Source organism: Carassius auratus, chromosome 14 (assembly GCF_003368295.1).
Source record: "Carassius auratus strain Wakin chromosome 14, ASM336829v1, whole genome shotgun sequence".
Taxonomy (NCBI): domain Eukaryota; kingdom Metazoa; phylum Chordata; class Actinopteri; order Cypriniformes; family Cyprinidae; genus Carassius; species Carassius auratus.
The window spans coordinates 33,632,081-33,658,246 of record NC_039256.1 but is presented as its reverse complement, the minus strand read 5'-3'; the positions used below and the strand labels follow the sequence as shown (position 1 = coordinate 33,658,246).

Below are 26,166 nucleotides of genomic sequence, written 5' to 3'. Positions count from 1 at the left end.
TTCAGTAGACCCAAGACTGGGTAGTTACGCACTAATCCAGTAAGTTTGGGAACACGACCAATTGCCGAGTCGCACCCCAAACCTCGGATGTGCTCACGAGAAAACTGCTCTAAGCCCTCAGCAAACCAAAAATAACAACCAAAAAAAAATTAAAAAAATCTACGTGCCTAAGACACGTACTAAACCTACCCGGAAAGTTTGTTCTTTAAATACTCCCAACAAATTATGTTATTGATTCAACTTTATCCAACTTTAGCAATTTACAAATAGGTGGATAATATACAAATGTATTCAATTCAAATATCCTACCTTTTATCCTCCTTCAAAGACAATTACCTTTCAAAAATTAGGGAGCAACAATGAAGGAGGAGAAAGCGTTTTTGGCGGTTACAATACTCCTTATTTTCACATTCTCCATAACAAAGACTATCTCTCAAACTCGCAATACGCCGCCGATCAACATCACGGTCCTGGCCAGGAATCGATTTGACTGAAAGGAACATTCTCCAAAAGGACGCCCAACAGGAAGCTCTTATTGATAGGCACACCTGTGCACCGTTGCACCCAATCCACCTGATTACCTCACAGCTCCGCAGCGCACCTGTAGGGGGAGCACAAACACACACCAGACACGGCAGAGAAGATAATACAGAGTACAGCCATGACAATATGAGAGGATTCTTACACTTTAAGTCTCTTTAATCTCAATGGAAAGGCCTGACTTAAAGAGCTTTAAAATTAGACAAAATAAGCTATAAAGAAGCTGAAACAAGTAAAAATCAAGATATTTATACATTTATTTCACCTACAAACGTTCATTATTATTATTTATTTATTTTTTCATTTGATTATAATTATTTCAGTTACTTATTTAAATCTACAGACACTTATCAAATCTATAGTTAATTAAAAAGGGTGTATATTTTGAATATTGTTATGGTCACAATGACTGAGAATCACTGAATGATAAACCTCTAGAATGGTATGACGTGTTGTTTAAGTGTGTGTTTCACCAGTGGTTGACGAGTGTGTGTGTGTGTGTGTGTTCAGGCGTACGGCGGTGATCTGTAACTGGACTGTATTGTCCGGCTGAAGCCGCTGATGGACACAGAGCTGAAGCGTCTGCAGCTGGACGCAGGTTATTTCAGCTGCGCTTCCAGAATGTGCCTTCATTTCCAGCTCACTGCCGCTCATTAGACCCAAACTAAACTGAGAAGGCTCACGGGGATCTGTGCTAGTGTGTGTCTCTGTCCTGATGTTCCACTGTTCAAAAGTTTGAGTCTATTTTTGAAAGACTTCTCTCCTGCTGATCAAGGCTGCACGTGTAGCAAAAATACTGTGATTATTATTATTATTATTATTATTTTATTAATATCATTTAAAATTTGCATCATTCCTCCAGTCTTCAGTGTCACCTGATCTTCGGAAATCATTCTAATATGATGATTTAGTGCTCAAGAAACATTTCTGATTATTATCAATGTTGAACACAGTTGTGCTGCACAATATTTTTTTGTGGAAATTGTTATTAATTTTCAGGATGCACAGATGAACAGATAGTAAAAAAAATCATTTATTTGAAATATATATTTTTTTGTAACATGAGGAATATCTGTACTGTTTCCTCTGATCAGTTTAATGCAGTGGTCTCAGACTCCTGGAGGGTCACATCTCTTCACAGTGTAGCTCTAAGCCGAATCAAACACCTGATCCAGAGAATCCAGATCTTCAGGAGAACAAGAAACCTCCAAGCAGCTGCCGCTCTCCAGGAACTGAGTTTGAGATTTAATGACCTGAGTTAATGCATCCATGGTGAATAAAAATTTTGATTTCTTATATATATGTGTGTGTGTGTGTGTGTGAGCGAGGTCACTTCCTCCTCAGTGACCTCTGACCCCTGCAGACGATCAGACTCTAAGTGAATCTGTCGTCAGAGTCCCGTCATTCTGACACACACCTGTCGAGAGCTCCATCGCTCTGCTGTTTGCTAAACACGTCCATCAGCACTAACTTATTACTGTGTGTGTGTGTGTTTACTCACAAACACCTGAAGCACACACACACACACACACACACGGCTCTCTCTAGTGTAATGTGATGTAACTCTGAGTGTGTCTGCGATAGGAAAACACGAGTCTCTTGTGAAGTGAATATTTCTGTTCTCTTCCAGGGGTTATGGTTATTCTGGAGTTATTAGTGATGGATCGCTGATTTAATGTGTGTGTGAAGCTTATTGTGAAAGACCTGATGGTGACAGAAACTGAGGTTCAAATGAGTTCCTCTGAAAGAAATGACAAACGAGGCTATAAAAATACGGCTAATTAAGGGATTAAATCAGTCTTTTTATCTGTTTTTCTTTTTCTTGCTTCCTTTAGATGCTAAATATTCTTATCATCACAAATTCTACATCATATCATGACTAAAGTAGACAGGCTTGAACAGAAAAACTGCTGTTCTGCAATATCTAAACATTCTTAAATCAACGTACATTGATACACACCGGAGATGGGGAAACTACTTAAGATATTAATCTTTTTTTTATCAATATAAACTAAATTCAATGTATATATTCAAACAACTTACAAATAACAGTTTTACTAATATTAACTATTAATATATAATAGCTAAAGCAAATAATAATAATATTAAATAATTGTGACTAAAATAAAAAATATTTTGATACTGAAAAAAGTTTTTTTAATAATTTATTTTTTATTTTATATACACATACTTAAAAAAAACTAATAAAAATATAGACATTAAAATAAATATGCCTATAAAATTTATAAAATATAATATTACAAAAATTTTTACTTTAGATTAAAATGAAAATAAAATATAAAAGCTAAATTGAATTTGAAGTCTGAACTACTGTAGTAGTATAGCAGAAGTGCTAGCGGTGTGTCCGAGGCGTCTCCTGTAGAGTCGTGCTGGATCTGCAGAAGAGCAGAAGGAATGTGTGTTATTATGTTCTGCCTTTGTCAGGCGTGTTCGGTCTCGTTCAGTCTCTGGAGGTCGAGTTCAGTTCAAACCCTCACAAACCAGTCACACCATCAGCTGCATTTCTGACATCCGCAGATCTGCTCTCACGACAAATAACTACAGCCAAACCATTTCTGACTGCAGTTTGTCTGATGAGCGGCTGCCAGGATGATGAAGCTGCGAACTGACCAGAGCTAACTCACTGCAAAAAATATATATTTTCTAAAACAAATATTTTTGTCCATTTTTCAATAAAATATCTAAACATTCTTACATTTTAAACAGTTTCTTTATTAACTATTTATCACAATTAATTCATGCTTAAAACAAGAAAAAATGCAAAAAAAAAAAAAAATGCAAAAAAACAAAACAAAAAACAATCTGCCGGTGGTGAAAAAAATATTGATTTCCCTTCGATTTTTTTTTCATTTTAAGCAAAGTGAATTTGAATTGAATTTACTTAATATTTTCTCATTGTGTTTTTTGATGTTGTTGTGGTTTTTGTGGTTTTTTTCTATATTTAGGCTACTCCTGATTTCTCTCAGCATGGAAACACCAGAGCTGTCAGTCAATACGTGGGAAAACTAGTAACTGGTGTAACTTATTTGACAAAGTATCTCAGATATTTCTGAGTGTGTTTGTGCAGATCTCAGATGATTGTTGGACGTTTCTCGTTCCTCACATCGGCTCTCGTCCGTCTGATCCTCTACTCTCATGATTATTTGACTCTGCTTTTGACCCAATGTCACAGAGTTTGCCAGAAATATTATTGATTGTCTTCTTTAATTTTCAGTGAGATTTAATGACGTAGAGTTTAGCTCATGTCTGTAAACCTTCAGCAGATTTACACTCCGTCTCTTTCAGGAAAATGGGTGAAAAGATTTTAACTATATTAACAATGGTGTGTGGGTGTGTGCGTGTGTGTGTGTGTGTGTGTGTGTGTGTGTGTAAAACAGCTGTGTGTTTTGTTTGCCTCTTCTCTTCCTCTCTGCAGGATGTTTTAGTGAATGTGTTACCTTGCTTCAGGTAAAAGCTGTCATCACTCCGGCTGGGACTGACGTACTTTCAGTGTGTATGTGTGTGTGTGTGTGTGTGTTTAAAGATGCATCACACACACACACACACACACACACACACGCACAACCAGCAGCTGGCAGGTATGTGTGTGTGTTGTGTTTGTGTATTGTCGGCGTGTTCGGCCTTGCAGCGCAGAATCTCTCGCACAGAAGTGCTAATGGCCAAACACGTTACTGACCGACAGAACGAATGAACGAACGACTGAACGGGAGGAGTCCAGATGTCAGCGTGAATTACAGCGCAGCAGCTTTTATCAGCTGTCAGGTGTGTGATTTATTATCACCACAGAGTTGCACAACATCCACATTCAACTTTTAAACTCTGAGGATGGAGCAGAGGATTGATTCAGAGTCAGTCAGAGGTGAACCGATCTGCTGCTGCGCATCTGCTGCATGTGAAGGGCTTTACAGAGGAACCGAAACTCCATCGGTGACAGAATGGAGAAAAACCTTGGGAGAAACCAGGCTCAGTTGGGGTCAGTTCTCCTCTGACCAGACGAAACCAGTAGTTCAATTCCAGACTGCAGCAAAGTCAGATTGTGCAGAAGAATCATCTGTTTCCTGTGGTCTTGTCCTGGTGGTCCTCTGAGACAAGGTCTTTACAGGGGATCTGTATCTGGGCTCTAGTTGTCCTGGTCTCCGCTGTCTTTCAGGGCAGTAGAGGTCCTTTCTAGGTGCTGATCCACCATCTGGTCTGGATATGTACTGGATCCGGGTGACTGCAGTGACCCTCTGATCTGGACACAGACTGGATCTGGTGGCTACGGTGACCTCGGAACAAGAGAGAAACAGACTAATATTAGCGTAGATGCCATTCTTCTAATGATGTAGCAAGTACATCAGGTGTTATGGGAAGTGTTTCCGGTTCCGGTTTACCTAATTAATGCAGCCTAAAAATCCTTTAATAGATTTGGATATTAAAAGCATATTAGTATGTTATGTTTATGCCAGGTTAAAGAGATGGGTCTTTAATCTAGATTTAAACTGCAAGACTGTGTCTGCCTCCTGAACAATGTTAGGTAGGTTATTCCAGAGTTTAGGCGCCAAATAGGAAAAGGATCTGCCGCCCGCAGTTGATTTTGATATTCTAGGTTTTATCAAATTGCCTGAGTTTTATCAATTTAATATTGCACTTTTATCAGCCAATCAGGTTAAAGGACCTGAAAGAACTGTTATATATGTTTTTATATGTGTATTAAACATAATATTTAATTATTATTGTTGTTTATTTTAATATACATAGAATTATAAAATTACAAAAGTATACAAATATTAATATTATAATTAAAAACATAAATATATATTCTAAAAATATATATAGATTTTTTTTATGCTATTATAAAAAAAAGTTTTAAAATTGAATTAATATTATAATGAAATATAAATATAATTTTAAGGTAAATATAATATACATATGATCACTGACAATGCGTGTGTATTATTATAGATTATTGAAAGTTTTACATCTTTTCATACAAAGTTATTTAGCCTTTCTTAGTACTTGTGAGATTTCTTTCTTTGTTCCTGAGATCACAGCGTAATGGTTTTATAGGGTTGTGTGGGTGTTTATTAATCAGTGGAGACTCATTAATGATCACATATGAGCGCTGCAGGGATATTATTCATTCTTGGCATGCTCTGCTTTCGTCTTACGAGGTGATTTGTGTGTGCTGATGATCACAAATCACATCACGTCCTGAAACTCTGCTTTAACTCTCAAGTCCATTTACAAGTTATTAATGCATTTGATTATTGGATCTTCACACATATCTGCTTCCTCTGACGGATTTATGAATAAACACACATTCCTCTGAAGTGATGTTTCAAACACTCATTTTAGCTGTGTTTTTATCGGCTGTGTAAGACAAACCTGTGCAATAATCCTGCTGTCTAATCAGCTTCTTGATATGACACACCTGTGAGGTGGATGAATTATCTCGGCGAAGTAGAAGTGCTCACGAACACAGATTTAGACAAATTTGTGAACAATATTTGAGAGAAATAGGCCTTTTTTGTACATAGAAAAAGTCTTAGATCTTTGAGTTCAGTTCATGAAAAATGGGGACAAAAACAAAAGTGTTGCATTTATAATTTTGTTCAGGGTATGTTCCCATATGTTACTTGTAATGTGCTACCCCCAACACTGTTGTTGCATACTGTTTTATGTAATGCACAATAAGCAGTACAATAGTACTTCATTGCAAACACAGCTTTCTTTACATAAACAACTAATAAAAGGACTGTTCTTATTCCCTTATGTCCCCTTATTCCCTCAACAAGACATCACTGTATTTTTCAACATATTTAGCTGGGGTTTTTTTGTATAGTTTTTAAAAAAAATGCATCAAATATTACATAATTTTAATATTATTATATTAATATAATATTTAATATTTATTTAATATATTAATATTTTTGTGGCACAATTTAAATTATAGTTATGTATAGTTCATCATAATTTCAATGTATATTTTTATTGTTTTATATTTTTATTTTATTTTATATTTATATTTATTTTTGTATTTTTACTGGCCATGCACCTGTATTAAGCTTTTTTATATATATATTTCTGTAAATGTGTGTGTGGGCTCTTTATGTGCTCTGAAGCAGCTCTCCTGCGTCTCAGTTTCAGGAACAGCATTAATGAGCATCTATTCAGAAGAACAGAAGTCAGAGCTGAGAATGAGAAACATTCAAACATCTCACATCAAATGATGGAGCAACATCTGGAGCCCGAGCCTGAGGCGACACATCCACAGCAGATCACACACATGTCAGGGAGTGTGTGTGTGTGTGTGTGTGTCAGGAGTTTTCCTGTGAAGTCACAGCCTAACCTGATTTTACCAAGTGAGACATGTTCCTGGGACAACATCATTGTTGACCCTGGAACAACATTGTGATTAACCAATCAGATTTGAAGAACCAGTTTATAGATTTTGTGAAGTTTATGCTTAAAATCACTGTTTGGTGCTTGTACATCAGTGTCATTCATCTATCATTTCCTCTGATTTTAGGGATCACTCATGGTTAAGATTAGGTTTAGGTGTAGGGATATGTTTAAGAATATATTTTTGGAGTAAAATTTTGTTCCAGGGTCAACAAAATATGTTGACCTAGGAACACATCGGACTTGGCAAAATCAGGACGTGCGAAGTCACAGCCGTGTGGGAAAATGTCCAGTCATCACTTCACTCACGGAAACACAGATCTCAACGTGAAGCTGGAGGATCCACATCCGTCCTCGAGACGCTCCAGAACATGTGAGAGTGAAGATGCACACAACAACCACACAGTGACATTACACAGTGAGTTACTGCTGTTCCCAAAAAGTCACCCAATTCTCTCACAAGTGTTGCATGACCAGCGCTTGAGTTTATACAACTGATTGAAACAGCTGTTCATTAATGAAGAGGAGCATCCCAGCACTTTTGTCTGTATAGTGTAGATAGAGGTGTTTTGTTGACTCTTAGATTATTATTGACTCTTAGATTAAGTACAAAAATTGAAATAAACTGCACAGTTGTAAATAAAGTTGGATAAACAGATGGACTCTTATATTGTTGTATAGTTTTAACAATTTTAATTTATTTAAATAAAGTTGGATTAACAGTATTAACTTAAGTTCAATATACATTTTTTTTGTTTGTTTGTTTTTAAGTTGGACAAAAGATGATTAACTCTTAAATTATAAATTTAAGAATAAAAAAAAAAACATTATTAAAAAATTTTTTTAACTGATTATCTGCTCTTAAATTATGAATTTCAAAAATGTATATGCAATTATTTATAAGGTATAGACATATACTCATTCTTGAATTCACATGTTTCACAGGTTTCTCAGGTTTCAGATTGTCACCAGGAACTCATTCAAAAGAGTGTTTTATGAAAAGAAAACAATATATCCCATAGGAGTAATGAGGAGGAATATTAATCAGTCATAAGAGCTTGAGAATGACATCAAAAGACACGTGCAGAAGATCCTTTGTGCTGCTTTTAAGTTTCATTCTTTGATGCAGATTTAACACAATAGCAATTAAAGTCAACGGCTCAGTAGGATGAACATCTGGCAGCACACACACACACACGCACACACACGCACACACACAGACACACACACTCACACACACACACACACACACACACACAGACACACACACACACACACACACACACACACACACACACACACACACACACACACACACGCACACACACACACACACACACAGACACACACACACTCACACACACACACACACACACACACACACACACAAACACACACGCACACAGACACACACACACTCACACACACACACACACACACACACACACACACAGACACACACACACTCACACACACACACACACACAAACACACACGCACACAGACACACACACACTCACACACACACACACACACACACACACACACACACACACACACACACACACACACACACACACACACACGCACACACACACACACAATAGGCATTAGTTACTCTGACCGGTTTACTGATTTAACAGGTAATCAAACATTAGGAATGATAAATTAACTAATGAAATAGATGCAATAGTTCAAATGTAAAAGTCTTAAGAAGTTGTCTGAGTAACTAGTAGTTTGCTGAGAGATAACCAACCTTCCTGTTTTAGGTTCAAATCGGACCAATCAACTTATTTTATGTAAATTAACTTACAAAACTAGTCTAAATAGTTGCAACATGCCAAGTGCACAAAGTGATAGTCTCTAAATTGCATAAAGAACACATTAATCCTGGAAATAACCAGCATGATCAAACTTAGCTGTTAAACCAGTTTCACACACAATCTCTGATCCAGTCAAAGCTCTTTTAGTGTAATTGTTTCAGCTGGAGCTTCTCGTGATAGATCTCTTCTGATTGTGATCAAGTAAAGGTCAGAATAAGGTCAGTTATATCTCCAGATGAACTCTTCCTGGACTGAAGCAGCTCAGCTTTACTTGATTCTCCATCAATCATGTTTTAGAGTCTCAAATCTGATCCTCAGGATCTTTTGAGGAGCGTTTGTTTCCAGAAGCTTTACTTTCACTGTTCCTCAGCGGAGGAATGATCTTCACAAGCCTCCAGAACATCTCACATCTTCTGAGGAGACTTGATTTCTTCAGCTCTCAGTCTCTGTGTTATATGTGCGGATCATTTACATCTCATCTCATTACTGGAGATATAGAGCACAGACTCATATCTACATCAGGTTATATCAGTATCTGCTCTTCTGATCTCATTAATATCAGCTATTACAGTTTTTCTGAATTGCTAAAACAATAAACCCCAGTTTCTGAATTAAATTCTCACTAGCTGAAACCAATTTGTTGATTAAAGCACTCTTTCTGCTAAACCTGAAACACGCTAGGCTCTGTTAGCAAATCTCATGCACTCTTCTGCCAAACTCTAAACACATAACCTTTCACTTTATCACTTATCACACTGAGATGCATTTGTGCTGTAAAATGCTGAGCACAAGCAGCAGAAGTTAAACACCACTAAACACAGAACGATTCACTATTCTTCACACTTGTTGTTTAAGATATGAGCCGGCTCAGAGAGCACAAGTGTCACAGGCGACTGAATGATGATACGAACAATACATGCACACAATCTGAGAAAGAGAGGAGGAAGAGTACATGGAAGAAGAAGAGGATGAGGAGAGAAAGAGGAAGGTTTAGAGAGTGTTATCAAGGCTGGATCTATAATACCAGAGGGGTTTTCTCTTTGTCTAGCAGAAATACAGTATATGCTTGTGATGTGGACACAGGCCGGACTCAAGACATGATCCTGAGACAGAATGAATCTCTCAGTGACCCTGATTTTACAGATGTACAACTGACAGTATTTGCTACAGTATGCTATTCATCTAGAGTTTTATTTGACCTTTTTGATTTTTGCAGTATCCAAGTGTGTGTGTGTGTGTGCGTGTGTGTGCACGTGTGTGTGTGTGCGTGTGTGTTTGTGTATGTGTTTGTGTTTTGGACTGAACAGAAACAGGAAATGTGATGATAATCATCCATTGCGGCTCTGGATTCGCTGCGACTGAAACACAGTCGCTCTGAGAATAATTGCACCTGAACGACACTCAGAGAGAGGAACATTTGTAAACCATTAACACATCATTTCCTCTGCTAATACAGGATCTGGCTGCAACAAATGTCCCATGATGCACACTTTGGTGTGTGTGTGTGTGTGTGTGTGTCAGCTAGAGCATCCGAGCCTGGTTTGTGTTTCCTGGGCTGCTTTTTGGGAGTTTCTGATGACTTTGGAAAGGTTCTTCTGGAAAGTTCAGGACCTGGAAGAGCGAGTGAATCCCTGATCGGGCCTCTACATGAGCATTTACACGAGCCATCAGGAAGTGAAGTGTGTGTATGAGAGCAAACAGGAAGTGAACGTTTGATTCACTGTTTCACGGTTCAGAGGCGGTTAATGTTTGCCAAGAGCGAGAGAGCTGTAATTGCACACTTCCTCTGAAGAGAGAATCTACAGATCTCCTTATATTATAGAATTACATTCAAGTTTATTTGTACAGTTCTTTTCACAATACAAAAAAAATAAAAAATAAAAAATAAACGTTTATTTAGTAGTAGCTTCTCTCATCTCTTCTCAGATCTTCATAAGGGTTGGATCCAGACTGAAGCTTGTGTAATTGCCTCTGGATGTCAATCCCATCGCAGAAATGAAGCAAGATTAATATAATTGGCTTTTCAACCCAAGCAAAAGAAAGATCATGTGCATTTGGTCAGATATTACTGAAGTACATATATGCACATAACTCCTACTTTGACAATAACTTTTTATTTTAGTTCTGATTTTTAAAAACTTTATATAAAGTAAAAACAACCCAAACATTGAGATTTTTTAATTTTTATTATTATTATTTTTAGGTAAACTCCTAAAATGACAATTTTTTGTAATGTGCATTCTTTACACAATTATTAAATGTAAACCTGAAGAGTATGTAAAAAAAATATTAGATTTTGTGCCCACTTTTAAAAAATGTGCATGTCTTACACAATTATTTGCTATGTGTTTGAGAAAAACTGTGAAAACTAAATGAGGGATTGATTTGATCAGCAGAAGCTTGGTGACAGAAACACATGGTCACACACACACACACACACACACACACACACACACTGATCTTACTGTCTTTATGAGGATTTATTACACATTTATTCTGATTCATGTTACAGTATTTCACTGACAGAAGTTCAGCTGCAGTATTAGTGTTATGAAGAAAAGAGAAGAGACTCTATAACATCTCACTGTTAAGCCCCTTTCACACTGCCATTCCGGCAAATACAGGGGTAAAGTGTTCCTGTAATTGTTCCCTGGTCGCTAGATTTAGCACTTTCACACTGCCAGTGATGACCCGGTATATGTGCGTGCTTTCACACACAACCCTTGAAGATCCCGTAACGACACGTGACATCAGCGCGTGACGTGTAATGTACGAGTCGACAAAGCTTGGCACGTTATACTTTAACTGAAGCAAGCAAACGGTCTCGGCGTCAGCGCGGAAAGTGAGGAACTAACTGATCTCTGCTTCATTACAGTTTGCACATATGTTTTGGTCGCAAATGTTGATCTTGCTTCAAAACAGCCGGTAAAAGAGTCGCGCGATAACGTGTATCATCACTTCGACAGGCCATTAGATCTGGCTTTTGTTCACACAGCGCTCGTTCCGGATCGATTACCGCAATGTTACTATGTCCCCGACCCGGGTTCGATTCGGTAATCAATTCCGGGACGTGGTTGCTTTCACACAGAAGGCGACCAGGCAATGTTACGGGAATATTGCGGGTCCGACGTGCAGTGTGAAAGGGGCTTTACTGATTCATCATGCAGCTCAAAGCATTATGGGTAGAATCACTCATCAGTCTATTCTGATTCATCAACACAGTTTCACTGATGATCCAATACAAACCCAAAACCCAGGATAGAGTGGCTGAGTGAATGTGGTCTGGACTGTGTGGATGAGGCTCATTGTGTCAGAGACGCTGTAGAAGGACAGAGTTCCTGCTCTGTGATCCACAAACACTCCTATTCTCCTAATGATGGACTTCACAGAGACATCAGTCTCAATGTTATTGTGTCTGAATAAGTAACTGGAGGAAGAACAGAACAAACTCCAGGACTGATCATTATATCCAAACAAACACTCATTACCCCGTCCCTTCCTGCTGATGCTCTTATATGACACTGATATCTCCACATATCCACTCCACTCAATCTCCCAGTAACAGCGTCCACACACACTTTCTCTACACAACCCCTGGAGATACACATCAAATCTGTCTGGATGATCAGGATACGACTGGTCTGTGTCAGTGTATGTAATCACTCTGTTGTTCTCAGACAGACGGAGTCGTTTATTCACTGTGTTCGGATCCAGAGTGAGATGATGGGAATCTGATGGAGATAAAACACATCAGAATCAGGAATTATGAATCTGTTTGATCTTTTCATGTTCAGTGTATCATCAGTGTCTCAGTACAGATGAACAGATTCACAAAACATCTCTTTAGACAAAATTTGGTAATATCCTTTTGTTTTCTAACTTGAGAAAAAAGTTACAAATATTTCCTATTGCAAAAATTATAATTATAATTAAATTATAATTAAAAGTCACAACAACAGTAGCTATGTACAGTATACTACACAGTAGGACTATTAATAAGATAGTGTCAGAAAACAATGATATGTCATGATTGTATAACCATGTTTTGCTGAAATTCAGAAACAACTCTATAATATGAGAGTTCTAATTTTAGTCTATAAATGTGTCAATGGTAGCAGTATTAAAATGCTAGTATTCAGCACACATAAACACAGCATATATGAGATGTGTTTAGTGAAGCAGTGCACATGTACAAGACTCGTTCACTGAGATACAAAACAGCAGAGAAATGAACCAAACACATCACTATAGACGACCAAACCGGCAGAAATTAATTAATATATGCATCAATAAATAATTACATGTAATAATAATAATAATAAAATAATGAATTATTTGATTAAAAAAAATCTAATTAATTTTTAATAAAATGTAATCATAAACTATTTTTGATTTCCCTTTTTCTTTATTTATTGTTTTCTGTATTTAATTGTACATTTATTTTTATTATTTTAAACTTTTTACATACTCTATTCTTTTTTTATAATTTCAATTTAGTTAATGTATTCATGTACCTTATGTGTGTCACAAACGAGACAGGAGGCAGACAGGATGGTCCGTTTGAGAGTTTTATTAGCAGAATGCTCCGAACCAGACGGGAATATCAAAGTGAGAGCGTGTATGGACCAATATCAATTCAACTGAACGATCTCTGATCACAGTAAGTGGAAGTGGGATCACCGAAGGAGGACTGAAGGCAGAAGAAGACTGGCCGATCTTTGAGGGTTCTCAGAAGATTCGCGGATTCTCAGGCGAGTGTTGAGATAGAGTCTGTAAGCCATGTAATGACAAGATCAGACGGAGACTGAAGGTTGAGAGTGGGTATATAAGGGTGAGCAGTGATGAAGGATAGCAGGTGACGGTGATGAGGATGAAGAGATGCAGGTGATGACAATTAATATTCAGGGGATGACGAGCGAGTGGGTGGAGGGAGTGATGATGATGGTGTTGGTGGTGGAATCCTGACAGTACCCCCCCCTCCCGAGGCGGCTCTTGACGCTTGAGAAGAGGGGCATTGGCGACGGCAAGGCCTACCACGACCTCTGGGGGCAGGACGATCAGGATGGTCTGCATGAAACTGGGTGAGGAGGGTTGGGTCCAGGATGTCTTCGCGGGGTACCCATGAGCGTTCCTCGGGGCCATAATCCTCCCAGTCGACTAGATATTCCAGCCGGGGGCCTCGTCGCCGCGAATCCATGATGTTGCGTACACGGTAGATAGGCTCCTCTTCTACTGGAACGGGTGGAGGAGGTAAGTCCCTAGGTCCTGGATCTGAGGGAGGAGAAGTGACAGGATCAATGAAGGGTTTTAACAAGGAGACGTGAAATGAGGGTGAAAACTTGTAATGAGGTGGAAGGTTGAGCCTGTAAGTGACTTCATTCAGCTGCCTCTGCACGGTAAATGGTCCGATGTATCAGGGACTCAGCTTATGGCAGGGCAGGCGAAGGCGGATGTCTCGGTTTGAAAGCCACACCTTCTGACCCGGTTGGTACTGGGGAGGGTCTGTCCATCGACGATCGGCTTGGGTCTTGTGCCTTCGCACTGCCTGTTGGAGGTGAACGTGAGCTGAGTCCCATACCCTCTCGCTCTGATGGAACCAATAGTCAACGGCTGGAACCTCCGAGGGCTCCCCAGACCAAGGGAATAGAGGAGGTTGAAAACCCAGAATACATTGAAAAGGAGTGAGCCCGGTGGTGGATTGCCTGAGAGAATTCTGGGCGTATTTAGCCCAGGGGAGGTAGCGGCTCCAGCTGTCCTGGTACTGGTGGCAATATGACCTGAGGTACCGTCCTATCTCCTGGATCTTCCGCTCAGTCTGGCCGTTCGTCTGAGGGTGGTATCCTGAGGAGAGACTAACAGTCACCCCAAGTAGTCGGAAGAAGGCTTGCCATACTCGAGATATGAACTGCGGACATCTATCCGATACTATATCTTCGGGAATTCCAAAATTTCTGAAAACATGGTGGAACAAAGCCTCCGCGGTCTCAAAGGCGGTAGGGAGTCCAGGTAAGGGGATCAGCTTGCAAGCCTTCGAGAACCGATCCACTGCTACTAGAATACAGGTGAAGTTGTTAGATTTAGGAAGGTCAGTCATGAAGTCTACACCAAGATGAGACCATGGACGACGGGGTATAGGAAGAGGTACGAGTTTACCCTCCGGGAGTTTTCTGGGAGTATTAGTGATGGCGCAGACTGAGCACCCTTGGACAAACCGGGAGACATCTTGGGAGATAGATGGCCACCAGTATCGTTGACTGAGGAGCGAGAGGGTACGCCTGCTACCTGGATGACCAGAGCCCGGAGCTGTATGAGCAGAGTCCAGAAGGGCGGTGTGGAATTGTTGAGGTACAAAGGTGAGCCCCTCTGGACCTCCCGGCGGAGCGGGATGGAGACGGTTTTCCTGGGATATCTGATCGTCTATGTCCCAGAGGATTGGACAGGCGAACACGGCTGGAGGGAGAATGGGTTCAGGGCGGTACTCCTCAGACGAGGAATGATGGAGGCGAGAGAGAGCGTCAGCTTTTCCATTCTTACAGCCGGGTCGGTAGGTAACAACGAAATCAAAACGGGTGAAGAAGAGCCCAGCGGGCCTGACGAGGATTGAGCCGCTTGGCTTCTTTGAGGTATTCCAGATTACGATGATCGGTGATTACTTGAAATTGGTGATTGGCTCCCTCCAGCCAATGCCTCCACTCTTCCAAGGCAAGCTTGATTGCAAACAGTTCCCGATTTCCGATGTCATAGTTTTGCTCCGCCGGGGACAGCTTCTTGGAGAAGAAGGCACATGGATGGAGTCTGGAAGGTTCACCCTGCCGCTGGTAGAGGACTGCTCCTACTCCAGTAGAAGACGCATCAACCTCGACGACAAATGGCAGATCTGGATCAGGATGGGCGAGGACGGGAGCGGTTGAAAAGGCGTCTTTTAATTGTTGGAAGGCTTGGATGGCTTCGGAGGAGAAGGATAGAGACTTGATCTGGCCCTTCAAAAAGGAGGTCAGAGGAGCACTGATAATGCTGTAGTTATGGATGAATCTTCTATAAAAGTTGGCAAATCCGAGGAATCTTTGAAGCTCTTTCACTGTAGTGGGCTGCGGCCAGTTCCGGATGGTATCCACCTTCCTCTGGTCCATTTGCACACCATGCTGATTTATGATATAGCCCAAAAAACTGTACCGACGTGGTGTGAAATTCACATTTCTCCAATTTCAGGAATAACTGATGGGCTCTCAATTTCTGCAGGACCAGAGTGACATGGCGTCTGTGTTCAGGAAGTGATTATGAATAGATGAAGATATCATCCAAGTAGACTACCACAAATCTATTGAGGTACTCTCGGAACACTTCATTCATATAATTTTGAAAGACTGCAGGGGCATTGAATAGGCCGAAAGGCATTACCCTGTACTCATAGTGGCCGGAAGGGGTGACGAAAGCAGTCTTCCACTCGTCACCCCGACGGATACCGATTAAGTTGTATGCACTGCGCAGATCCAACTTGGAGAATATACGGGCCCCACGTAGTTGTTCCAGGGCTGCTGGGACCAGAAGAAGGGGGTAACGAAATTTGACCGTTTGGGAGTTGAGATGGCGGTAATCAATACACGGTCGCAAGCCTCCATCCTTCTTAGCCACGAAAAAGAAGCTGGAAGCAGCAGGGGAAGGGCTGCTGAAGGGCTTCTTTCACATACTCCTCCATGGCCTTCTGTTCCGGGATGGAGAGAGGGTAGATACGGCCTTTAGGTAGAGTGGCTCCAGGTAGCAGGTCGATGGCGCAGTCCCATGGCCGATGAGGTGGTAACTTGGTCGCCAAATGCTTGCTGAACACATCCTGGAACCCCCTGTACTCAGCAGGAATCTCCACTTGATGCTGGACTTCTGGACTCTCAACTGAAGTCGAACAGACTGGGAGTTTGGGTTTGAGCACGTAGGACGAAGAAGAGGGAGAAGATAGGGCTTTCTTCTTGACTGGAGCTAGACAGGTATGTGTACAGTTTTCTCCCCAACGAAGAACTTCCCCGGATTTCCAGTCAATGATGGGCTGATGTTGGATCAACCAGGGGCGTCCCAGGATGAGCTCAGCAGTAGACTCCTCCAGCACCAAGAATGAGATCTCTTCTGTGTGTAAACAGCCAATGCGGAGCGTTAATGTGGGAGAGACATGACTGACTCGACCTCGACCCAGCGGCTTTCCTTGGATGGTTTGAACTCTAAGCTCTTGAAGGCTGCGGTGCTTGCGGACGTTCAGTTTTTGGAGCTGGGTTGAAATGAAGTTCCCCGCTGAACCGGTGTCGAGGAGGGCTGGCGCTGAGACACAGATATGCGGGGTTAATAGATGAACCATGGTACGATTTAAAGATTCCTTCAGACGGAGACTGAAGGTTGAGAGTGGGTATATAAGGGTGAGCAGTGATGAAGGATAGCAGGTGACGGTGATGAGGATGAAGAGTTGCAGGTGATGACAATTAATATTCAGGGGATGACGAGCGAGTGGGTGGAGGGAGTGATGATGATGGTGTTGGTGGTGGAATCCTGACAATGTGTGTGTGTGTGTGTGTGTGTGTGTGTGTGTGTGTGTGTGTGTGTGTGTGTTTATTTATTTTTTTAATCATTTATTTTGAGATTTATTTATTCATTATTTTTTTTATTTGATTAGATTTTTTTTTTTTTTTACTTTCACTAAATGAGGGGCTTGTGGATCTCAGTGGTATAACAAAGAAAAGGGAAGCTATTACTGGTCTTTTAAATGACATACTCCAAATTAATATGTGATTCAAAATACAAAATACATACTTATAAGTGAACTTACAAGAGAAAACCTCACAATTCAGCTTTACTGAGAAATGATGCCAGCCTTGTTCCATCTGATGGTGATTTCACAAATGAGTTTGTGTGACTATATACTGTATTCTTCAAAGAATAGCATGATTTTAATTCATTTTTCAACATTATTATTATTTTATTTATTTATTTTTTGCAAAGTTTTGATGACTATTCTATAATAATGTCTCATTTGTTCTCTATAAACTCACTGATAAACTCACATTCAGGATTGTCCATGTTTTAAGAAAAATGTAGCCCTTTTTAATAAAACTAGTTATAAGCATGTTTCCAGAATATTTTGTAGATTATTTAACTAAAACTAAAGCCCGATTCGGACGGTAATTGTTGCTCATGTGAACATCTGTAAAAATAAATGTATATAATCACCTCAGTGGTAAAACTCATGGATTCAGATGGTGATTTATTCACAGAACGTGGCCAGTCACATGATTGTCTGCTGTAAATACGATTAATTTGTTTACATATTTACTCTTATTATTGTGTATAATCTAATCCCATTTATTATTTAAATTGTTTAAATCTCCTGTTTAAAAAATAGGAAAATTGAGGCACATATATAGTTGTATAGGCCTATAATTATAAGCAATATATTATGTATATATCTGTTTATAATACACATTTTAAAATTGTATTGCATATCTGCTGCATATATGCTAAATTGCATATCTATTTTTTTGGCTTGTGGTATTAATATTATTCAGATTATTTTAATATTATGTATAAACTAGTGTGCTCCAAAACAATGACAAAATTCACTTTTACAAGATATAAGCATTCAAGACTCTCAGTCTCTTAGTTCCGCAAATATGGATCAATGATTTTATGACATCACACTGCACTTCAGTTTCTCATCAAACTCTTTGTCCATATTTATGCTTTTTTTATAATGAAAACAAAAGGGACTCAAGACATGTCTATCTCGAATTTATTTAAAGCATATGTTACCCCTGGCTCAACTATTTATGAAACTGTATTTGATGTTATGTTTGTAAGAAAAAAGAAAAAAAAAAAAAGAAAGAAACTCTCTGTCCAATCACATGCTCTCTAGAACCTGAAGTGTCCCGCCCCCTGCACTATAAATAGACGATGAAGCTTCAGCTCAGATCGGTCACTTGTTCACAGGATTTGTATTTTCTGTACAGTGAATGGCACATAGTGCACTATATAGGGGACAGGGAATGATTCAGACAGTGTTAATATTCTTTCCATTGGAGCTAATGAAGTCTGGTTTCACATTGTGTCACGCTAAACGCTGCACCGCACACACATTTTGAATTGTGTGGAAAAAAAAAAAGTTCGGCAGGGAATTTTTACCGGGTGTTGAAAGATAAACACTGACATTTGGATTTGGACAGAATTAAAATCACCAACTACCCCCTGTTAAAACCCTTACAACATATATGGAATAACCGTTTTATAAAAGCAATAATCCTCGTAAAGCTGTGGTTTACAGTGAATTTTATAACAGCTAAGGTGCGTTGCTTCTTTCTTTATTGCACATGAGTCTCTTTCAGATCATCGTTGATATTCACACATGTGCATGTTAGCAACTCACTCGTCAGGATCCTCAGTAATCTTCAGCAAACCTTGACACTGACACCAACACCCTGATGAAGACCATTGGGCCGATACGCGTTGGTCTTTTATGCTTTAGCCCTTTTAAATAATAAAGGCTTTTCAACTTTTGCATCCTACTGAGTGCCTGGACCTGGAATTTTTCCAGTAATCTTGACATTTGTTTGAACCTGCTCATTCTGTTCTTTTCGAGTCTGGTAGTAAACTATCACTAGTATGATCTGCTTCTGCTTGAGCTCTCAACCAATGACACAAACTCCGCAAGAACTGACTCCCTCATATTACACACGGAAATGTACAAAGAAAGAAAATAATAAATAAATATAAAAATATTAATGAATACGTAAATAGACATAATTGAATAAATAAATAAAAATATTTGTTAAATAATAAGCAAATAAAATATGTAAAAATGTATTGTAAATAAATGTAAACAAAAAGATTGTTTTTATTTATTTATTTTTTTAAATTATTTATATTTATCAATTGTTCCTTTATTTATTTTCTTATTATTACATTTATCAGTGTATATATTTATTTATTTAAAATCTGTTCATGTTGGCCCTCTATAGATTGCTATATCTTGAGACAGAATTTTTAAAACACAATCAAAAACACAATGCATTAAAAGTGTGAAGCCGCGATCACGTCAAGCTGGTAGCGACAGAAATGTTGTGCATGCTTATGATTATCATTATTATGATTACAGTCATCTAGAAGCTGCTCAAAAACACAATCCTTGATATTTTTGCATTGAGCTTAGTTTAGTCTTCAGGGTAAAAAAAATCAAATTTATTCAAGCAAATAAAGACTGTCATGTTCTTTTTTAGAAAAAAAAAAAAAAGTTTTTATAAAACATTTTTCTTTCCAAGAACTGCACTGAAGAATTTATACTAAGACTGTAAGACATTTAAAAACCATAAGAAAGTAATTTGTCCAAGGAATATTTCTGTGAATCTGGCCCCAGATGACAAGATATACATCATAATTTATAAAACTCTTCTTTCACCTTCTACAGGAAGAACATGAACACACTTAGAGAGTTTTTCTGCTGGTTTTCTCACTGACTTACATTGTAGGAAGTCGTCCCTGGACCAGAGAGCAATGATGGCGAGTGTGACTGTGGAAATCAACAGACATGAACAGAGTGATTCTCATGATCCTGCATCTATTCCTAACACATTTCTAATATGTTATTCTCCATGATATGAGATGATGCTGGACTGGTTTCTGAGAGCAGATGAATCTCCAGGACTTTACCTCTGTTTGAGATCTTCTTGAGCTCCTCTTTGCAGAAATCCTCCAGTTTGTCTCTCAGCTGATGGACAGATTCTCTCAGATCATCAGAAGAGAAGAGAGAACTGAAGAATTCATTTACATCTGTAGATTCAGGAGGTGCTGAGAGAGACTGGAAACGCTACAGAAAACAGAAATCAAACTCATCAGCTCCACACTTCACCCAATAACCTGCACCAACATCAGATTTGATCTTTAGTAACTCTCCTCAATCCAGCACTTTCACAGCATCAGCTTTATTCTTCTCATATTCATAATATCACATTATAACTACAGATTCTAGTGTTTGCCACTTACACACTATGTAAACTTTCAATTATATAATAAGACACTCATGAACTGTTTCTCTGTGAGTCTCTGTCACAGCAGGATCTGCTCAAGTCAGATCACACTGTGATCCTGTTCTTGTAGATGTGTGTTACCTGCAGGAACTGGATGTGATCCTGTGTGTGTGAAAGCTGCTCCAGCTCAGCGTCTCTCCTCCTCAGATCATTGATCTCCTGCTCCAGTCGCTCCAGTCGTTCTTCAGCTCGACTCACTGCAGTCTTTTCCTGATCTCTGATCAGCTGTATCAGCTCAGAGCGGCTTCTCTCAATGGAGCGGATGAGCTCAGTAAAGATCCTCTCACTGTCCTCCACTGCTGTCTGTGCAGAGCGCTGTTAGGACACACAGTGATTCAGCTTCAGTGAGTCTGAACTGAGATGGAGACAAACTTCTCTTCTTCTCCAGACTCACCTTATGAGACTCCACAGTCTCTCTCAGCTGCTGGAGATCTTTCTCTCTCTGCTGGATTCTCTGCTGGAGCGTCTTCTGCGTCTCCTTCAGCTGCTTCTGCAGAAAAAAAAAAAAAAACAGGTTATAGTGAATGTCCCAGAAAACAAATGGCACTCATGTACATGGTGACATGTAGGAAGGAGTATGAGGAACACAAGGAGTACAATCAAAAGTCTTCAATCCAAGGAACACAGGGGAAATCCACACAAAATGCGCAGGAACAAACACACGTACACAACAAGACCCAAAAGAAGAGAAATGCACAGATAAGAACTTATAAACACAGGATAATTAACAAACACAGGTGCACAGAATAACTAATTAACTAAATGAGGAACATGACCAAATAATGGAACACAGGAACAGAAACAGGGGCAAAACATGACAAAACAGGTCCATGATGCTGACCTACCCAACCCCCCCTCCCCCTCCCGGAAGGCGCATAGCGACATAGACCCAACAGAAGGAAGGTATGGGGTGGGAACTGGGAGGAGGCTCAGGAGGAGGATGGGTGGAGTCTATGGATGTGAAGATTAAGGGAGGAAACAAGTAAGACTTCGAGGAGGAGGAGCTAAGCAGGACCCATGCCACAGCCATGAAGGTGACCAATGGTGGAACTGACAGAGGAAGGAGCCATGAAGGAATGGCCGCCAACTGCAGGCGGCTGACCAATGGCAGAGGAGCAGATGGTGGAGGAGCCTGAGGTGGAGACAGGGGGTGCTTCTCAATATCCCTCCTCATCTCCTCACTCCTCCGTCCTCCATCCTATGACCCGGAAACCGATCGAGCACAGTCATCTTGAAGGACATCTCAATTCTCTAATTGCACCAAGAGGAAGCGAGGATCGAGGAGGGAGGAGGCTTCATGAGAAGCGATGAGTGAGGATACACAGGTGTATTCTATGCGGAAGTCTTTTATCGAGTTAACGTGACGCACGTATAAATTCTCCTCCCCCTTCACATCTGTTGTAATGATTTTTATTTATATTTTACCTTTTCATTTCATATAAACCATGCAGGTCATATATTTCAAACAGAGCATCTTGCTTTATTAATATTTATTATGAATTAACAAACTTTAACAACATAAGGCCAGATCCCTTCAATCACAGCTGATGACACTTTGAAGTAACACTGAAGGGAGTGATGATAAATCATTTCACTTGATTCAAGTCCTCCATCCTCACATCTTTTCCTTGCGTCCTTCCCTCGCATCCTGAAGAGGTGGAGCTAAGACACGAGGAAAGGAAGCGAGGAAAGGAAAAGAGGATGCACAAATAAGAATTGAGAAGCACCCACAGAGCCAATGAGCCAGGGCAACATGGAGGATCCGGAGGGCCAAGGTGTAGCAGATGGTACCTGTGACTCATGGAGGTGGAGCGACAGAGGACTAAGGAGAAGCCGAAGGGATGAAGGATCCTAACAGAGCTGGAGGGAAGAAGGGATGAGGTGCTGTCAGAGGAGTGGAGACCCGAGGTGCAGGAGGGGCGACGCCAGACACAAGACAGAGCCAAAGGGACGAGGGAGCTAGGCAGCCATGGTGGAGCTGTCAGGTCCATGGACCGAGGCAATTACTGATGGTGGGTTGAGGATGAGCAGAGGGGCTGCCAGACAACAGCAGGGGAGGAGGCAGGAGCAGGTGAGTGGGCTGACATTTGTGAGCCTCTGGGCTTAATTTGGGACCAGGAGCATGCTCAGGGCTAGATGTGGGAAAAGGAGCCATGGGAACAGGAACTTTTTCTGGTCTAAACTCGGGGACTGGAGCCCTCTCTGGGCTAAACTTGGGGACAGGATCCCATTTAGGCCTGGACCAGGAAACGGGAGCCCATTCAAGGCTGGACGGGACCAGCCGGGACAAAAGAGAGAGGAGAGGGGGCAAGTCGGGCTCCAGCTCAGTTTCCCAGTATATAATGTCATCCTCGAAGTTCAGCAGTCCCAACTTTATAGTCAGCTCACCCTCAGCTGCTGTGCAGTGGGTGGATCTCCTCACCATGCTCTCTCTGTCTGTGGTATATTCCTTCATGGGGGCTCTGTTGCTGGCTCTCACACCTTGACTGACATCATTTGCAGCTACGGCTCGGCAGCGGCTCTCAGGCTCTCCATCAGCAGTAGGCTCGGGCATGTCCTCCGTGCAGTGGGGAGATGGTGTGCTGGGCACTAGGTCAGGAGTGGATCAGGCGAGATCATTTACAGTGCAGATGGCAAATGACAATCCATTTCTTTGCCAGAATCCATGAATGCGGCAAAATCCTCTTTAGGACCATTTTTGGGCAACAGTGCTCTAAACTTGCGTCGTAGAATGCACAGAGCGTGCCATCCAGGTAGCCCAAAATATGGGGATGGTGTGCTAATGGTGTGCTGGTGGTGCTAGCTAACGGCCTGAACAGTCTCGTATGGTCCTTGAGAGATCTGTCCCCTGCTGAACAAGGGCATCCATAGACACAACAGAAATAAAAAAAACATTAAGTAAAAAAAATAAAAACAAAAACGGAGGGGAGACAGGGAGGTTAATGTTTTTAGGTTGAGTCTTCTGTCATGTTACACTGCTATGGGAAGAACATAAGAGACAGGGAGTAGCAGTCACAGTCGTTAATGAAGAAAACACTGGATAAACCACAATAGCAGCTGAAGTAATAACACATACACAACAAGAAGACCCAACAAAGGAGAAATGCACAGACAAGAACTTATAAACACAGGATAATTACCAAACACAGGTGCACAGAATCACTAATTAACTAAATGAGGACAGGAACATGACCAAATAAGGGAACACAGGAACATAAACAGGGGCAAAACATTTCTAATCAGGTCCATAATCCTGACACATGTGAACAAATGAATCCAGTAAAAGGTGATAACTAATGACTGTAGGTTCAATCTCCAGAAGTCATGATTGGTTTCAATCATTGTACATTAACATGAAGATCAATGCCTGTCTCTTATGGCAAGCATAAGTATTATAAAAGATAAACTGACAGACAAAGAACTTCAGACTCTTTTTGTGTTCTGTATAATTATTCTGTGTCTCTAAACTGAATAAAAACAGACTATTGGATCACTGCACTGGGTATTAACTTGACTGCTAGTGTTAAATACCTGTTTCTCTGTCCTCTGTGCTGCCGCTGATACAATGTCGTGGTTTTTATGTTCATCCATCGTACACAGCAAACATATACACTTCTGGTCAGTGCGACAGAAAACCTCGAGGATCTTCTCATGTTTCTGGCAGATCATCACCTGCAGTCGTCCAGTGGCATCAGTTAGATTGTGTTTCTTTCCTTTAAATAAACTCTCATGTTGTTTGAGGTGATTCTTACAGTAAGAGTTCAGACACATCAGACAGGACTTGACGGCTTTGTATTTTCTTCCAGTACAGACGTCACACTGCACATCTCCAGCTCCAGCGTAACAGTCATCAGAGAGTCTGGACTTCTTCAGTTTCTCCACCACTTCAGCCAGCATGGTGTTTCTAGATAAAGCAGGTCTTGGACTGAAGGTCTGTCTGCACTGAGGACAGCTGTAGACTCTCTTCTGATCCTCCTGATCCCAGAAGTCTGTAATACAGATCTTACAGTAACTGTGTCCACAGGGAATGGTCACTGGATCCTTCAGGAGATCCAGACACACTGGACACAAGAACTCCTTCTTATTTACTGAAATTCTGTCTTCTTCCATTTTGCTGAATACAGAGACACAAACACACAACAGCTCAGCTACACAGCTCAATTTCTCTTTCCCTAGAATCATGTGATTCATGTTTCCTGCTTCTGTGTTTGAGTGACGTGTGCAAAACAGGTTTGTCTGTGAGTCTGTGAAGCAGGTTCCTCATTTATTCTCCTGTAGTCACACTATTTTGGTTTGCATATGTTATGGGTAAATTCCATATGCATACCAGTTTTTTTTATATTGTACAAACTTCATTTTCTATCCCCATACCCTATAACCCAACACTTAAACCTACCTCTCACACAAAACTCTCTGCATTTTTAGATTTTCAAAAAAAAAAAAAAAAAAAAAAAAAAAAACAGTTTAAAATGTTTATTAAGCCATTTGGAAAGTGTCCTCATAAATGTTCCAGTTACTAACAGAACTATGGTTCCCTTTCAATACGGTTCACTGAATCATACTTTGGTGGAACTCCATTTTCTCTGAATACTGAAGCCTGATTTGTTATTGGTCACTCACTGCATAATCATATGGTATTTCAGCCTGACTGCCTATAAGTCAACTCTGGGTGCCATTTTCATCAAGTCAAGTCAAGTCACCTTTATTTAGTGCTTTAGTGCTTTAAACAAAATACATTGCGTCAAAGCAACTGAAGAACATTCATTAGGAACACAGTGTGTCAATTGTGCAAAATGACAGTTAAAGGCAGTTCAGACAGGAACCACTTTGGCAAGTTTACTTGAGTTTATTGAACATTTAAAAAAAAAGTAAAATTTAAAATTTATCTTTGGCAGTATGGTTCCTTATGGGGGTTCTTGCTCCCAGAATAACTGAACATACAAGAGCTTTAACATTAACCCCCTGGAACCATGAATTAAGAAATACATAACAATTAAGACTTTTAATAAGTCTTTAAAGCAAACAGTGATAATCATATGGATGTGGCAGTGGGACGTCTATCCTGTAGCCTGGTTTTGAAGATGGGTGTCTCTCAGCAGTGAGGTCCATACCAGCTAAGATTTTGGAAGCCTTAGTGATCTGAAACAAAGAAGACGACAGCCAAAAGGTGCACAGTATTGAGCTCATGCTTATAATGGGGAGGGAGGAAGGGTTGCGAGCCATTGAGCATACTTACCGAGCAGTAGTGCCATGTATATATATGTCCCGTGTCTAATAGGAGAGAGGTGGTGATTGGAGCGATTTGACAGCTGACCGCATCAGCTGTTCACAGCCTTGCCTCCATG

At 40.3% G+C, this 26,166-nt stretch overlaps 1 protein-coding gene across 1 annotated transcript; it reads right to left on the bottom strand.

Annotated features, from left to right (window-relative positions):
* Window positions 1-11,923: 11,923 nt before the first annotated feature.
* Window positions 11,924-24,969, bottom strand: LOC113114384 (tripartite motif-containing protein 16-like). Its single transcript, XM_026281311.1, has 6 exons — window positions 24,353-24,969; window positions 21,216-21,311; window positions 20,903-21,136; window positions 20,445-20,601; window positions 20,257-20,304; window positions 11,924-12,499 (listed from the first exon to the last, which is right to left on the bottom strand). The coding sequence occupies exons 1-6, from the start codon at window positions 24,929-24,931 to the stop codon at window positions 11,982-11,984; spliced, it is 1,632 nt and encodes a 543-aa protein (XP_026137096.1). The 5' UTR covers window positions 24,932-24,969; the 3' UTR covers window positions 11,924-11,981.
* Window positions 24,970-26,166: the final 1,197 nt, after the last annotated feature.